Source organism: Ahaetulla prasina, chromosome 3 (assembly GCF_028640845.1).
Source record: "Ahaetulla prasina isolate Xishuangbanna chromosome 3, ASM2864084v1, whole genome shotgun sequence".
Taxonomy (NCBI): domain Eukaryota; kingdom Metazoa; phylum Chordata; class Lepidosauria; order Squamata; family Colubridae; genus Ahaetulla; species Ahaetulla prasina.
The window spans coordinates 135,761,938-135,779,123 of NC_080541.1; the positions used below are offsets into that span (position 1 = coordinate 135,761,938).

Sequence of the window (17,186 nt, forward strand, 5' to 3'; positions counted from 1 at the left end):
GATAGCTATGTAATAGGTGACAACATTTGCAGAATGAAGATAGAAAATGGCGGAGCTAATGTAACTGCTAAATACTTGGTCTGTCATAAATAGCAAAAAGTATAACAGATCCCCTTAAATCAGCGGTTTTCAACCTGTGAGTCGGGACCCCGTTGGGGGTCGAATGACGATTTGCCAGGGGTCGCCTAAGACCATCGGAAATATGGGAAGTATACTTGCAAGTCGAAGAATCGCGCTCCAATGGTTGACACCACAACCCAGCTGCAGGCTCTTCAAATCGCTAGCCGAATTCGGCTTCAGGCGTGATCAATTAAAAAAGAGAGAAATCTTTGCTCTGATGTCTCCCTCTCAAGCCAGCTGCAATCACTCCCAATCGCTAGCCTAATCTGGCTTCAGGTGCGATAAACTTAATAGGGGAGGAATCTCCGCTTTAATGCCTCCGTCCTCAAGGCAATCACAAGCAGTTCAGATCGCTAGCCAATATGGCTTCAGGCGTGATAAATTCAAAACAAAAATAATTTTATGGTTGGGGGTCGCCACATCGTGGGGAATTGTATTAAAGGGGTTGCCACATCATGGGGAATTGTATTAAAGGGGTCGCAGCACTATAAAGGTTGAGAACCACTGCCTTAAATGATCATTTGGCAAACACATATCTGTCTTTGTACTTTCAGAATTCTATCTAAACTTGTGAATCATATGAGCAACTGCTACTACATGTCTTGTTTGATATATTAAACAACATATTCAATTATATCATAATTGAAAGTGGTTTCAACTCTTCCATGATATGACTAATAGCAGGGAGGTTAGCTTTTACTAAAATTGGAACAAGTGGCTCTTTTAAAAAATAGAAAGTTTGTTATCCCGAAAGCTCATTTCTTCTTTCAATAACTGGCTGATGCTCAGGCATTTGAGATATGTCAACATACTGATTACCATATTGTCAAGATTTGGGGGGAAAAAGATAGTGTGTATGGGCTCTTACAATGGAAGTTAGCATATCTACACAACATATTTTTCCCCATACAGAGAGCCTTATGAAACAATTTTATATCCCCTTTGGAAATGATTGAAGTACATGTTAATCAGTCAAAGGAGTCATTGGGAGATTTTCGTTATTCCACTTTTCAATATCTTCTTGCTTCATTTCCCCCCTCCCCCCATATTATAGCATAAGAAGCTAACACCTGGCACAATGAAAATGTCCAGTGATTATCGTCAATAGATCAATGGGAGACTCAATTTTGTCTCCCAAGAATTCGGATTCCATGTCTGATAGCATCAGGAAGATCACCTATTCTTTTCTCTCTTTCAGCACATATGCTAACAATATACAGACTATTGTGGAAAGAAAGATTATGCCAGCCTGGTCCCAAATCAGGCCCCAAGTCAATTTTGTAAAATTTACTGCAGCTAAAACCTTGAACATCCTTTTGGCTTTCCAGGTGGGTTTTATAACCTGGCTCTACCACTTAGCTTGGAGTCTTGGTGGGGACAGATTAATTCACTGAAAAGATGCTACTGATCTTACCATTTTTTGCTTCTTGCCTTTGTACTTAATGTTTTTTAATATATATTTTACTTTTAGGCTGTCCAAAGTTGCTTTTCAGAGTGAGATGGGTGGCGTATCAATTTAATAAATAAATAAACCAATAAAAATTGTGGGACAGTTTCATCAGGGTTTATTTATATTTTATTAATCAAATTTCTATGGCTGTCAATCTCATAGAAAATGACTCTACTTCAGTATTTCTACTGCTTTGAAAACTGCTTTAGCATAGGATTACTTACTGGGTAATTGACATGGGAGACAGGATTGGAGAAAAGTCACATATACCCACCTGTGTCCATAGCGACACATGTGTAAATGACTGCAAGTAAAGGAAACAGGGGAAATAGGGTCATTTTTGATGGACCTTCCATGGATTGGTGTTGTATTACACTCAGATCAACCATTAGGAGGAATGCATACTCTTCATAGAACCCTCTAGAAGTTGTTACAGGACTGTAACAGAAAAGAGACCTTAGATGCATGCTAATATAAATATAATTATAATTTCATTTAAATTTAGTTTGATTTTTCTCCTAAGCTCATTCATTTTTGGAAGGCAGACTTTCTACTTGAAGGCCCTTGGTCTGAAGAAAAAAAAAAGTCGCATAACTTTTGGATGATCTCTAAAAGTTATGCAACTAATTTAGATGAGTGATTCTTAAATTAGCTCCCAGGCTAATTTCTTCTTATGTTGTTGTACTATGTCCATAACCCTAGCTAGCTTCCTTGATCGTGAAGGAGAATTGCAACACAGTTACTTCATTTACTTTACCAGTGAGAACTTTCAAGAAGAATTAGATAATTTAGTGTAGACTTGTTTTTAAACTTGCCACTATATTATATCATAGAAAAGTTTGCCTTATTCTCTTTTTTAATAGTAGGGTTTTATTTTTTCTTTGATCAAAGGCAAGAATATTTAAAATTACTTCAACATTCAATTCTGCAGAAGCGATTGCTTCTTAAGTAGGATATCAGAACAGCACTAACTTTGTGGGGGGGGGGAACTCTGTTACTTCCTGGAAACTGAAGAAAGAAGAAAAAGTGGTTTTAGAGAAGTGAGTAAAACTGACATCACTTTGTGTAGAGTGTGACTGTCAGTAGTTAAATTTTGCTTGACAGAGGAAGCTGCTTCTTGGATTATAAAGACGTGTTTCAATGTATGCGTACAGCCTGTTCTACATTTGATGCTGGGGACTTTGCATGACTTTCATAGAGAGCAATAACTTTTATTTTACTTTCCAGAGACAGACATCCACATGCTGTTTTGTAAGGATACATATAATCCCTGGATATAACCATGTTTTTGTGGCTAGAACTCTTGGTGTTTGGCTTGGCTCTTGTGGACATGGAAGTTTTCATAAATGGTAGGTGTCTTCATTTGTTTTGATACCACAGGTTCTCTTGGTAACTGTAGCAACAGCATTATGTTGCCTTGAATCAGTCTGGTGAGATAATTAACTCTAGAACAGAAAGTCAGGCTCTCAAGCTTAGTCTTTTTGAAGAAAGGTTGGGGTTGACCATAACCTTAAAAAGTCTTAGGCCTTGATATCCCTTTTTTTTGAGTTCCACAATTCCGTGATCATCAAGAACCTCAAACTAAGCAACACCATTTGGCTGAGGAAAATTCAGGCACAGCCTTGAGTTATATAAACAAGCAGCCTGCAGAAATCAGCTCTAAACATGCCTGCAACATTTGAGGAAGCAGAGGTGTGTCCACATGGAAGTAGTTTCCTTTTCACAGGGAACTTTTTAAAAAAATCCCAGATAACTTCATCATTTGGGATCTGAACCATGTGGTTTGATTATTTTTTTTCCCCCACACTGCATCTGAGGCTGTCCACTAGGGGTTAAGGTCTTCCTTCATTGCCTATGTGGTCTTTGGGTTGTGCAAACCATGAAAGTGTTCACACCACGGTGAAGGTGAAATGACTTTTCCTAGATCTCCTTTGGAACAGATTTTTTTTCAGTGCAATGTGCTTAAAATTTGGGCTTTTTTGTGAAGAACATTTAAGATTGCAGTCCTAGTGCTGTTATTCCTTAGTATGATATGTAACTCAATAGATTCACATTTGGATGTTATACAAGTACACAGTTTTTTCATATGTTTGTTTAAGCAATAATGTTACAGTGAATTTCCCCAGCTTTAAGATGGACTTCTGCATTACATTTTGAGCCACTCCCTAATCTCAGATCCTGTATTTAGTTCCTCAGATTTCAAGCTCTACTGCATCACATATTTTTTGTTTCTTTTTTAGTTCTTAACTTAACTTTACTGATTAGCCCTTGGGCCATATCAAAGTGCAGGGTTCCAGACACAAATCATTACTAAAATCTGATAAAAACAATTTAAAATGGATTTGGATAAAATACAATTTAAAATTCTTTAGTTAAAATATCATCAGATTATAAATGATGCCAATTTCTTGCATATAGATACAGTATAGTCTATACAGGTATTCATAATGGCTGACACAACTATATTTTTCATTTTATGCAGTCACTGCTAACCATTGTTTTTATGATGTCCCAGATTAGAAGTCTTATTTTATACATGTGCTTCCACTGATTGGGTTAGGTGGCTTAGGTGGTTAACAAGTCATCATGTACTGTACTGCCATTTTATTTCAATTTCACTTAACCAAGCTTGTGAACCATTTTGAGTATCTGGAAACCTGAACTTATTGTACAGTATAACTCACAATTCCTTGGGAATCCCAAAGATGATCATTTTGGATTCAGGCAAATATAGAATAAGCCAAAAAGCTTATTATTCACAGGAAGAAAACTGCTTCACTTGATAAAAGTATTTGTGCATCTTTTTTGTCTAGCTGGTGAGAAGATGCTCATGGCTTGATTTATAGTGATAAAGAATCTGATCATGGGAAGGGCTGAACCTTTATCTGTATCCTCTTCAAAAGTATGTTTCTGCATATTTTTGCAACCTAGAACTAGCAGCCAGTTTCTCAATCTGTTTGCTGCTGAATGTATAGTTTAGCAACAGTATAAACACTGTGTTACTGTATATAACGCTGGCCCTCCAACTTTTAAGAATGTTCTTTCCCATTGCTTAATTTCAACAGTTCCTCAAATGGTTAGAAAATATTGAGGTCCCACAGTTTACATCTTCTGTTGTTGTTGGTGCCACTGGTGGGTTGTTGTTGTTGTTGTTGTTGTTGTTTGCTTTTCTTTCCACTGATGATGTCCAGCCTGTTCACAAAAGTGCACTATCAATTTAAGAAAAAAGGCAAAGGGAAACTTCAAAATTTACACCAGACGATATGTAAAGCATTAGCTAATAACATTCACAGCTTCTCATAAAATACAGACTTATAACAGTTCATTTAATGGCTGTTCAAAGTCACAACGGCATTGAAAAAAATGACGTGACTGTTTTCCACTTACGACCATTGCAGCTTCCTCCCTTGTCAAAATTCAGATGCTTGGGGACTGACTCATATTTATGACGGTTGCAGTGTCCCAGCTTCATGTGATCCCCTTTTGCAACCTTCTGGAAAGCAGAGCCGGTGGGGAAGCCAGATTCATTTAAGAACCGTGTCACTAACGTAACACCTGCAGTGATTCACTTAACAAACTGTGGCAAGAAATGGGGCAACATTCAATTTAACAAATGTCTCAGCAGCAGAAATTTCAGGCTCAATTGTGATTGCAAGTCAAGGACTACCTTTATATGGACTAAAAAATTCCAAGATTACAACAAACAAGAGCAGATTTAATTCTGGAATAAATACTGTTATGAGTTTTTAAGTTGCCTGGATATGGAAATCTAAGGGTTATAAAACTTTCACAGAAGGCCACCCTGTATATAAAGGGCCTTGCATGATCCATTCATGCATAAGCTGGTTTCCACCTAAAAAGCTAATAGTGCATTACTCACTAATGATTCTTCATGCAACAAGCCATTTTCTTCTTGCCAAATTAGTGTTATAAGGAGAGTGTGAGAATGAAGACCCCCCCCATGTTTCTTTCTAATGCAGAGTTCAGTCCAGATGGTTCTGCTTTTGTTGTTTACAACTAATGCTACGTAGATTCATTTCAACTCATTTTGCAACTTGATAAAATTGCTACAAAATTTTAAAAAGCAGTTTGTATACATCTGTATTTTGGGGGTGGGGGAGTGAGGAGAAGGAGGAAATCTTATTCTTCTGTGAACATTTACTACTCAGTTTAATTCCCTTTTTAAGGTGTGAATGAAAATGAAAAACATTTTTAAATGTTAATATTAACATTTAAAATTTTAATATGTCAAAATAAAGTCACCATGATTCAACTTCCATTAAAATGATCCACGTTTTACTTTTTTTTAATACATGAAGGTGGTATTCTGAACATCTATTAGTTTGTCAGCTATGTTTCTCAGTATTTATGCCTGTTATATGAGTTCAAATTTTAAAATCGTAAAAAAGAATCCAAAAGTCCAGCACTGATACAGGTTTCCCGAATAAGAGTATCAGTATTGAAATTTCATTTTTTTTTTTAATCTTGTAATTTTTCTCCCTGCGCCATTTTATAAAGATTTGCAAATTTGTCAATATATATATTTTTTTGCAGTTTACATTTTTGACAAAATATAATTGCATCATAAAATATAGAAAAATGAGAATTTTAAAGGAATGCTAACTTGACAATGTAAAATTGGGTAAAAATCCCTTTGACAGGAGATGGGAGGCATAACAAACAAACAAACAAATTGCAAACAAAACAATTTTTTTCCTGACATTTTTGTCAAAATATTATTCTCATATGCTTATTAAAACAACTGTAATGAGCACATGGCAATAATAAGTCTTTTTGTACCCATTGTGGTGGCTGTTTTTTTGTTTGTTTGTTTGTTTGTTATTGCAGAATGGGGCTGCTAAATTCAGAAAAATACAAATTTCAAAGAAGTCTTTTTACATATTGTTATATATTGAAATTAGAAAATGAGCGTTAAAATGTTTTCTGAACACCTTTCTTCCTAATGGTCTTGTTAAACACTGATTAAATTGGTCATCAAGAGAGAGAATATAAGACTTGAATGATTGTGGTAAGGAAGCAAATATATACAATATAGGGGGAAAATGTATTTCTTCTTCAACCATTTCTCTCTCTGATGCGGCCCAGTGTTTATTTCTGCAGCTTCCCTGCATTGTGACTTCATATGATGTCCAACAGGGAAAGATATATGGCAATAATTTTCTTTTAAAAACAGATTGCAATCTTCTTTGACTGCCTGACATAGATATCCAGGATATCCTAACAAATTGCTGTTATAGAAATGCTAACTATTACCTAAGAGTTAGACGCCATATTTCAAGGTATATCTGCTTCACAATTGAGAAGTAAGGAAGAAAGTCTCTTTTTCCTCCCTTAATTATCCTTTTGGAAGGGAATAGTTGCATGTTTGGCATTCTCTTCTGTGTTTATACAGGTAGTCCTTGACTTACAACAGTTCAGTTAGTGATCGTTCAACGTTACAATAGCACTGAAAAAAGTGACTTATGACTATTTTTCACAAAAGTGATCCTCTTTTGCACCTTATTGACAATCAAAGTCAATGGGGAAACCAGATTCACTTATCGTGTTACTAATGGAAGAACTGCAGTGATTCACTTAAGAAATGTGGCGAGAAAAATCGTAAATGGAGAAAACTCACATAACAAATTTCTCATTTAACAACATAAATTTTGGACTCAATTGAGGTTGTAAGTTGAGGACTATTTGTACATCTATCACATCACCTGTTACAAGGATATTGTCTGTACTTTTCAGCCAGAAAAGACACCTTTTTTTGTGAAAAAGGAAAGCGTGTTTTGCTCTGCCTGCCGTGGAGATGAATGAATAGGATATACATTTCTGAAAATAAAGCCAAAAGAGATCATTTTCAAGTAGTTGATTAAGCGCATAGGAATCTTCCCATCAGAGTATGTGCTGCTTTTTCCAAGTTCTCATATTCTGACTTTCACTTCTACTCCTGTCACATAAATTAGTCTGGGAGATACTTCCTCCCTTGCCTAATTTAACTTTAGGGCAGAGCAAAGGAGACGAAAGAAAATTCAATCCTGGCAAGGCAAAGGTGCTATAGGTAAATAAGGAGCTGCAGTCTGTAGCTTAGTCTGTAGCTCAGTCTGCCTTGGATGGGTTGTGTAGTTTCTGAAGGAGCAGCTCTGTGGCCTGGGAATGCCTCTTGATCCACGGCTGCTACTCAATTTTCAGGTAGCATCTGTGGTGAGCAGCATCTCTGCGTAATTATAGCTGGTGCAGTCTGTTTTGGTGAGAGTTATTCCCAATTGGATTACTTGTAGCATGTTTACTATGAGGGTTATCCTCAGAAAAGGTCTTGTGGTTGCTGTTGTTGATGCAAGATGGTTGGCTACTATTGGGGGTCAAATAAACACTGTGCTCATTGTCAACTGCTTACCACATCTTTGGAATTGATCTTTAAAGGACTAGATGGTTTATAATCCGACTATCTTGGGACCATCTTTTTTCTTACAAAATTGTCTCGACTTTATTATCTGCAACAGTGGTTCTCAACCTGTGGGCCCCTGAGTGGGTGGTTGGGTGGGAACAATGTCATCACAGAGGGTCCACAAAGGCTTGAAGAAATGTTATGATTTAAATCTTGAGTTAAATCTTGCGGGGGGGAGGTCAGTGGCCATGGTTTGTGGCCATAAAAGGTATTTGAAGGGGGTCCATGGTGAAGAAAAGATTGAGAACCACCGATCTGCAGGAAAGATCTGTTTGAAGTGACCCTGGGATCATAGGTTTCTTTTTCTGACACTTAACACACAGAAGGTTCTATCCAGTGTTATTCCATTAGAACAAGGGTCTCCAACCTTAGTAACTTTAAGGCTTGTGGACTTCAACTCCCAGAGTTCCTCAGCCAGCAAAGCTCTGGGAGTTGAAATCCACAAGCCTTAAAGTTACTAAGGTTGGAGACCCCTGCATTAGAAAATGAGTAAAATGTACCTCTTTCCCCAGACTTTTGTGACACTGTTATTGCCTGTTTAAATGTTAATTTATGGCTTCTAACCAGGGGTGAAATCCAGCAGGTTCTGAAGAACAGGTAGCGGAAATTTTGAGCAGTTCGGAGAACCGGCAATGGAAATTTTGAGTAGTTCAGAGAACTGGCAAATACCACCTCTGGCTGGCCCCAGAGTGAGGTGGGAATGGAGATTTTGCAATATCCTTCCCCTGGAGTGGGGTGGGAATGGAAATTCTGCGGTATCTTTCCCCTGGAGGGGGGGCGGGAATAGAGATTTTGTAGTATCCTTCCCCTGGAGTGGGGTGGGAATGGAGATTTTGCAGTATCCTTGCCCTGCCATGCCCACCAAGCCATGCCCACCAAGCCATGCCCACAGAACCGGTAGTAAAAATATTTGGATTTCACCACTGTTTCTAACCATATATTCTATTTTTCTTTTAATTTTGTTAATCATCTTGAGTACACATCATAGTAGAAAGGCAGAGAAACCAAACAATCGTTCAAAGCTCTCTTATCATAAAGTTACAATTGAGAGCCTGGCACCTTACAAATCTTCTGAATTACCCAATTTTTCACCCTACTACATACGTTTCAATGTTCTCCCTAACTATTTTTTAGATTTATTCATTTATTAATACCCCACTTTTTCTCTGGGAGCTTAAAGTTATATTCTTTCTTCCATGTTAACACAAGTTTGTGAGGCAGATTGGAGTGAGAAGTGAGACCAGCAAGCTGATAGTGTCTCACTGCAGATATCTACCTGGATCTGCTGGTAAACCCCCCACCCTTTCTTGAGTTCTGAGTAACATAGTCATTGAGTTTAGCCATTGTATTAATTTCCTACAATGCCCATGACGTAGGGTACACCAAGGCATTGTGAGAGGTTTAATGGTGGTACTGTTCATAGCACTGTGCCCTTAGATGAACCCAGAGATTCCTGCCAGCAGAGAGAGATTTTCTGGCCCAGATCACCCTGCAACCTGCAGCTTAGTGGGGGAGTATAGTTGGAATGAGATGTGAAAATGTACCAATAGGAAAAAACAACAACATTCTCAATATCCTGCCACGTGTGTAGCTAAAAATGCCTTACGCTCTAAGGAGAGTAATAATGAAGAAGACCAATGTAAGAAAATAACCATTCCTACCTCCTATATGGGTCTCTATTGCTTTAAGATCCCATAATAGATATGTTTAATAAGGTTGTATTTCTTTCACTTCTGCATCATGGAGAGGAAATAAATTTTGGGAAGACTGCCAGGTATAAAATTCAAGGAGAAAAAGGAAAACCTTTGTATCTTCTCTAAACTTGCAGAAAATAGCACCTTTGAAAGAAGTGCAAAAGCATCTTAGGCATTTTCAAAAAAAAAAAAAAAAGAGCAGGGATACTACGGTCGTGTGAATATTTCCTTTAGTTCAGGGGTCTCCAACCTTGGCAACTTTAAGACTTGTGGAGTTCTGGGAGCTGAAGTCCACAAGTCTTAAAGTTGCCAAGGTTGGAGACCTCTGCTCTAGTTTTTACAATGAGGAGATGCACTCTATTGAAACAGTGCCTTTTGTTCATTGCTCCAACCAAATTGTTCAGAGTTTTAGGGTGCTCCAAATTTCTTACGTATATGAAAGCCTTGATTGATGTATTTTAGAGTTATTAAAGCATTTACAGAAGGCGTAAGAAAATGCTGATGTTCCAGATGTTGCTAAAGTACAGCTTCAGCAACCCCATCTAGCATGGCTCATCATGAGGGATGCTGGGGGCTTACAATCTAGCAACATCTGAAATGCTACAGCTCCTCCTTCACAGAGCAATAAATATCCAGATCCTCTGAAATGTGGGTTGCTAGATCAGGTAATTGGGGCTAAGATGTCTCTGCAAAGTCATTTATTTCAGGCTTTTGTTGGAAAAAATGATTGGTCCTGGAACTGGTGCTCAAGTAGTACCACTTATTCCCCCCCATCCCCCCCCCCAAAAAAATTCTGGTAAATTGTGTTTGATTCTCAGAGACTTGCCTGGACAAGTAAGTCTCTGCTGTTTACTTGCCAATGTTTTTCAGAAATGGTTTGCCATTACCTCTTTCCTAGGGCTGAAAAAAGGTGACTGGCTCAAGGTAATACAGCTGGCTCTGTGCCTAAATTGGAATTAGACCTCCTGGTTTCTAGCCTGATGCCTTAACTACTACACCAAACTGGGTCTTGTACCACTTGATTAAAGGTTCACAAATGCCATCACAAATGAAACCAATACAGTCCATATTTTTAGATTTTACCTCAAGAATAACACGTATTTATTTCCCAGCTTTATTATTTTTACAAATTAATTAAGGCAGTAAACATAAGTGACATACCTTCCTCCTCCTATTTTCCCCACAACAACCACACTGAGAGAGAGTGACTGTCCCAAGATCACTTTTTAAAGTGACCCTGGGTCAGATATTTTAAATAGAAGTCAGATCTGAAAAGGTACCCTTTCAAAATGAAACTAGGCTGGGTGGTCTTCTAATGAAGTCATGAGCTAAAAGAAAATATTACTTGCAAAACAATACAAATGCCACATCTTATGAGCCATTCTCTTTTTTCAGTAATATCTAGTGGCTTAAATGAGGAAGAAATAATGGCTGCTTTCCAAGCTGTTAAAAGGCCTCAGTGGTGCCCCTATCCTCTATGCTCAGCTGGGTTAATATCAGAGGTGGGTTTCAGCAGGTTCTGACCAGTTCTGGAGAACCGGTAGCAGAAATTCTGACTGGCCCCATCCCCATCTATCGGAGGGAGGAAATGGGGATTTTGCAGTAACCTTCTCCTGGATTGGGGAGGGAATGGAAATTTTGCAATATCTTTTCCCTGCTACGCCCACCAAGCCACAGTCACAGAACCAGTAGTAAAAAAAATTTGAAACCCACCACTGGTTAATATGTACAAGTTATTTTTCAAATAACAGAATGGTAATAGTGCTGATTGTAACTTTGAGTTTTTGAACAAACTGAACTTCACCAAACTCTGGCTTTCATTTTTTTAAGTGTTAGTAACTGTGATAAAGAGTGTATTAAAACAATTTTTCTATTTCTAGAAAAATAGAAAGTCCATGGCATTTTTTATTCATGTAATGTATTTTATAAAGCACATTACAAGCAATTCATAAAAATAAAATAAAACTCTCAACCAAAGTCCTGATGCAAAGACCAAAACAACCACCACCAGATAAAGTCCTTCAAGTTGAGGAAAATCTCTGGTGATGTCATGGACAACTCCGTGTAATTTTCTTGGCAATAATATGAAGTAATTTTCCATTGCCTTCTTATAAGTGGTTTTTTTTTTTACTTCCTGGTCTAGCTTAATCCTAGTGGTTTCAAGTCCAAACACTTACAAGGCCCAACCAAGCTATTTACTTTTTGGGACTAATAAGTAAGCTTAAATTTAGTTTAAAGCCTTGGTAATTGTAGTGATTCTGTTCAAGATTTAAATTTTAATGTGTTTTTTAAGAACATTAGCCATAAGATGGTACAACCAAGGCTTAAATTTTAGCCAGGGAACTAGCTTTAAAGCAAAGTTGTCGGCTTCGTTTAGCTGTCCTTCTATGTATTTAATTTCAGTTGAACAAATTTGAAATTGAAACTGATCCCACAAAACTAAGCAGGTTTGAGACTGCTTAGTTTTGTGGGATCAGCTTCAATTTCAAATTTGTTCAATTCTAAAATTTTCTTGACATAATTATGACAGCTGAATTATTTATTGTTTATATTGTTGATTTATATTTCAATTTATATGGCCACCAATCTCAAATTCATGACTCTAGACCAGGAGTGTTAAACTCGCGGCCCGCGGGCCGGATGCATCACATGCTGCCGCCCACCCCCATTTTAGTGAAGGAGAAAAATGTCGCGATATGTCACATGATAACAATGTGACGCTGTGAGTTTGACACCCCTCCTCTAGACAATTAACACCATATATATTTTAAAAAGCATTAAAACAACAACAATAAAAACAGGCAATGACAACGTGTAGATAAACATCAGCCAAGATACAAAATAAACTCAACAGTAACAAACCAGCATAACTAATATATGGTATCAACTATACCTGCTGAACCCCAAGCCCGGTAAAATAATTTAGGGTAACAATAGGAAAAAGAAGCAACTCAAACATATGCTCTATGTACTTTGTATATTTCAGTGTCTTTCCTTTTATTAAAAAAATCATTTTGTTTATTAGCTTTAGAAGGCTTTTTAGAATTGACAAGAAAAAGGCTGTGATAAGAATGAAATGGGAAAGCACAGCTGGAGAATGAATTTCTAGCAGGAGATACCATCTGCTGAGTTTCAGCTGCATATGTCAATAAAATAGGACCCTTGCAAGCAAGTCATGCTTGCTATCCTTTTAAGAACCTCTAAGCCATTTATCTATTTTCAAATATTTTCTCCATTCTTTCAAATAAAAAAAATAAAAAAGAAATCCTTTTGTGGCTGTAGTTAACTAGATGTTTAAAAACTAGCTATGACTCTTTCAGCATGCTCCACAAATGTATATAACGTTCAAAAGAAAAGCAGGCTATTTTTTAGTTCTTTTCAAAAATTTCCCCTTTCGCTCTTCAGGGTAGCCATTATTCCTTCTGTGTCAACATGTCCTTAGTTGATATGCTTGCTTGATTCTTCTTTTGCCAGTTCAAAGAGTTTGCATCCTTTTACTCCTAATTCATGATTTTGTACCTCAGTAAAGTTAGTACTGTCAACTAGGTCTTGCATTATACATACTTGACCCAGAATGTTCATCTGTTTCAAAAGATGTAGTTTCTGAGGTATTAAAATTACTTTTGAAATATTCTTTATCTGAAAAATATTGAAAATAATCGTACTGGCTGGTAGACGAGTGGAAAATGGAAATAGATCAAAGTTGCTCTTGCTAAGAGATCTGTTGTTGCAACGTTAACAATGGCAAATAAGATTCATGAAATGCATTAAATGAATCGCAGAATGTTGTTAAGGAAGATTTCTTCTGGATATATAGTAAGCCCTTGCAAACCATGTCAGATTACATTTAGGAATTTAAAAAAGGGTTTTAGATAGGTATCACATATGAAACATGTGTCAATTAATTTACGGGAAGGTGACTTAATAGCTATTTGTTTAAGCACAGAAGTATGTATGATTCTATACAGGTCCTCGAGATATACTTTTATTTTATACAGAAAGAAAAAAAATTGCAAATCAAAACCAGTAATTTCCCATTCTCAACAGTTAGATCACAAAGTCGAATTATTAGACATTGAAGATAACATTGAAGACAGGTGCCCTTCTTGAACGAGAAATTTCAGAACTATAAACCTAGTGATCAGCACTTTCAAAATAATGATAATTTTTTTCATCTCCTCACCAGATTCCAGAAAACAAATTGAAAAGAAAGGCACCTTTGTCCAAATCTCACAGGAGGAAATAGCCTTCTACTATATAAAGACAGTCCTTATTTACATCTTTATAAACAATGTTTGAAAATGGACTCCTCTGTCAGGCATACATACTCAGTTTCAGAATTTTGGGATTAGAAAGTTGATTATTGCTTCTTTTTTCCAATCTATGTGAACCAAGAAATGAAGATTTATCCCAAACCAAATAGATTTGAAGGGGACATGAACCTTAATATCTCAGATATTAGATCTGCCTTCTCATTTTTGAATTTAATTGCCACCTACCAATGAAAGTCAGAAACTGAATAAATTTGCTACACTCCGTTTCTCATCTTTTCCACATCAACAGTTCCTAGTGCAATTAATCAAACCAAAAGCAATATGTGACACTACAGGTAGTCCTCGACTTATGAACACAATTGAGCCCAAATTTTCTATTGCTACGTGAGATATTTGTTAAGTGAATTTTGCCCTATTTTACAACCTGAAGCAGTGAATCACAGCTGTTGTTGACTTAGTAACATGGCTGTTAAGTGAAACTGGTTTCCCTATTGACTTTGCTTGTCAGAGGTTCACAAAAATGACCCCGGGATACTGCAACCATCATAAATGTGAGTCAGTTGCCAAATGTCTGAATTTTGATCATGTGACCATGGGAATACCGCAACTGTCGTAAGTGTGAAAAACAGTCATAAGTCACCTTTTTCAGTGCCGTTGTAACTTCAAATGGCCACTAAATGAACTGTTATAAGCGGAGGATTACCTGTATTTTGTATTTTTCCTTGTCTTTTTTATATTTCAAAGAACAAAAATTGGAAAAAACAGGAGACACAGGAAAATTATAAATGGAAGATGATACAATCACGATTCTTCTTACTTCTCCAGCATCATAAAATTCCACAAATAAGGAAATATGATGGCACATAAGAAAAAAAAAAGTCATCTAAGTAATCATACTCTAGAGCAGTGGTTCTCAACCTTTATAGTGCTGCGACCCCTTTAATACAATTCCCCACGATGTGGCGACCCCTTTAATACAATTCCCCATGATGTGGCGACCCCAACCATAAAATTATTTTTGTTTTGAATTTATTGCGCCTGAAGCCATATTGGCTAGCGATCTGAACTGCTTGCGATTGTCTTCAGGACGGAGGCATTAAAGTCGAGACTCCTCCCCTATTAAGTTTATCATGCCTGAAGCCAGATTAGGCTAGCGATTGGGAGTGATTGCAGCTGGCTTGAGAGGGAGACATCAGAGCAAAGATTTCTCTCTTTTTTAATTGATCACGCCTGAAGCCGAATTCGGCTAGCGATTTGAAGAGCCTGTAGCTGGCTTGTGGAGTCAACCATTGGAGCGCGATTCTTCGACTCACAAGTATACTTCCCATATTTCAAATGGTCTTAGGCGACCCCTGGCAAATCGTCATTCTACCCCCAAAGGGGTCCCGACCCACAGGTTGAGAACCGCTGCTCTAGAGAATAAAGTTTCCTGCAGCTCAAAAAATAAAAAAGATTTTATAGAGGTACAATTGAAGAGGGAGAAAAGGAACCATAGAGTTAGGTCAGGCTTTTTATAACTGGATGTATGAATATGCCTTTATTTTAACCATTTGCTGTGGAAGATGGTGCTGTTCTTCTCTCTTTTTCTCCAGAAAAGTCTGCTTAAAAAGTGAGGGTCATGTTCAGGAACAGTCTGTTATTTCTTCATATGAAAAATGTGTTCTCCTCTCCCAGGAGAAGGCAACCTTACCTGCCATCTCTTTCCGGCTGTATCCTGTATTGCAATTATGCTTGGGGTGGAGGGCGGGAACTTCCCAATTTTTCAGATAGGAAGGGTTTTTCCAAACAGAATTTGAAACCTGATGCATGAATGATGAAAGTGAACGTTTGTGGGTAGATCCATGCTTCCATCTTATCCAGTGGTGGGATTCAAATAATTTAACAACCGGTCTTCTGCCCTAATGATTTCTTCCAACAACCAGTTTGCCAGACTGCTCAGAAAGTTAACAACCGGTTCTCCCAAAGTGGTGCAAACTGGCTGAATCCCACCACTGATCTTATCCCATCATAAGCCAATCACCATTTCTGGAGAACGGGAATGTGTGATATCATCAAATTACCCCCAGCCAGTAGCTAAAACAACTTTCAGCAGTGTTTCCTGGTATAATATCAAAAGGACCAGTCTTCAAGCAGTGCCACAGTCTTGAAGCAGTGCCACTGAAATAAATACATGGGGTTTGTTTCTGAATAGATGCATTAGACCAGGGGTCTCCAACCTTGGCAACTTTAAGCCTGGTGGACTTCAACTCCCAGACTACAGCCAGCTTTGCTGGCTGGGGGGGTTCTGGGAGTTGAAGTCCGCCAGGCTTAAAGTTGCAAGGTTGGAGACCCCTGCATTAGACCAAGCCAGTTTAAACTATACGTTTTAATGCGTGTAGGCCATAACAAGATTTTCTGCTTCACAATCATTCTCGCTCAGGCTACATCCTAAAAACCAGCTTGCTTCACAAGAAAATTGTCCTAGGACAGGGGTGTCAAACTCGTGGCGCCATGTTGTCATGTGACATATTGTGACTCCCCCCCCCTTTGCTAAACCAGGGATGGGCGTGGCCAGCACGTGACACATCCGGCCCGCAGGTTTGACACCCGTGTTCTAGGAGATTATATATTACTGGTCCACATTCAGCATGGGCCAAAAACTATACAGACTTCTTGTATCTTAATGTCCAATCTGTAGACTGTATCTATCTTGCTTTGGGGTGAAGCCCAAATTGAATGGAAATCTTAATTCTGTTTCCACATTTGGAATTGCACAAAATGGGATCTGGAGGTTTTATTTTAAGGTTTAAGTAAAAAAAACCCAACACCTTGATTTTTCACAACAGGCATTTTGGATCATAGAAATAGCTTGTAATTTTGTTCTCTGCTCAGAGTTGCTTGTTGAGATAGATGACTATGCAGATGGAATGGATAAATAGCAAATAAATAACAATAGGATTGAATATCCAGGAGGAAGAGGAGGAAAGTGGCAGGAAGAGAAAATAAGTTATACTTGGTCGTTTTGGGTGCAGTATTCAAATGAAGCAGCCACATTATCCTTTAAGAAGACCAACAGGAAGCATTTCTCTCTGGGTGTCACTAATAATGGAACAGTTGATGCCTGGAACTGATGAATGGCCTTATCTGCAGCTACATGCAGAATGTTGCATTTTCTGAATGTTGCGTTTTCTGCATTTAGTTCCTTGACCCTTATC

The 17,186-nt window shown here is 37.8% G+C and overlaps 1 protein-coding gene across 5 annotated transcripts in view; it reads left to right on the forward strand.

The window, feature by feature from the left end:
• The first annotated feature begins 2,648 nt into the window (after positions 1-2,648).
• PTPRC (protein tyrosine phosphatase receptor type C) overlaps positions 2,649-17,186 on the forward strand; it is a 106,575-nt gene continuing 92,037 nt past the window's right edge. For all 5 annotated transcript variants that reach the window (XR_009154493.1, XM_058177650.1, XM_058177648.1 and 2 more), the window contains exons 1-2: positions 2,649-2,712; positions 2,798-2,919. Coding sequence is in view for 4 of the 5 variants with exons in the window: in XM_058177650.1 (XP_058033633.1) it covers positions 2,853-2,919 (67 nt within the window). In the remaining variant the exon portion in view is untranslated. The remainder of the gene's footprint in view (positions 2,713-2,797; positions 2,920-17,186) is intronic.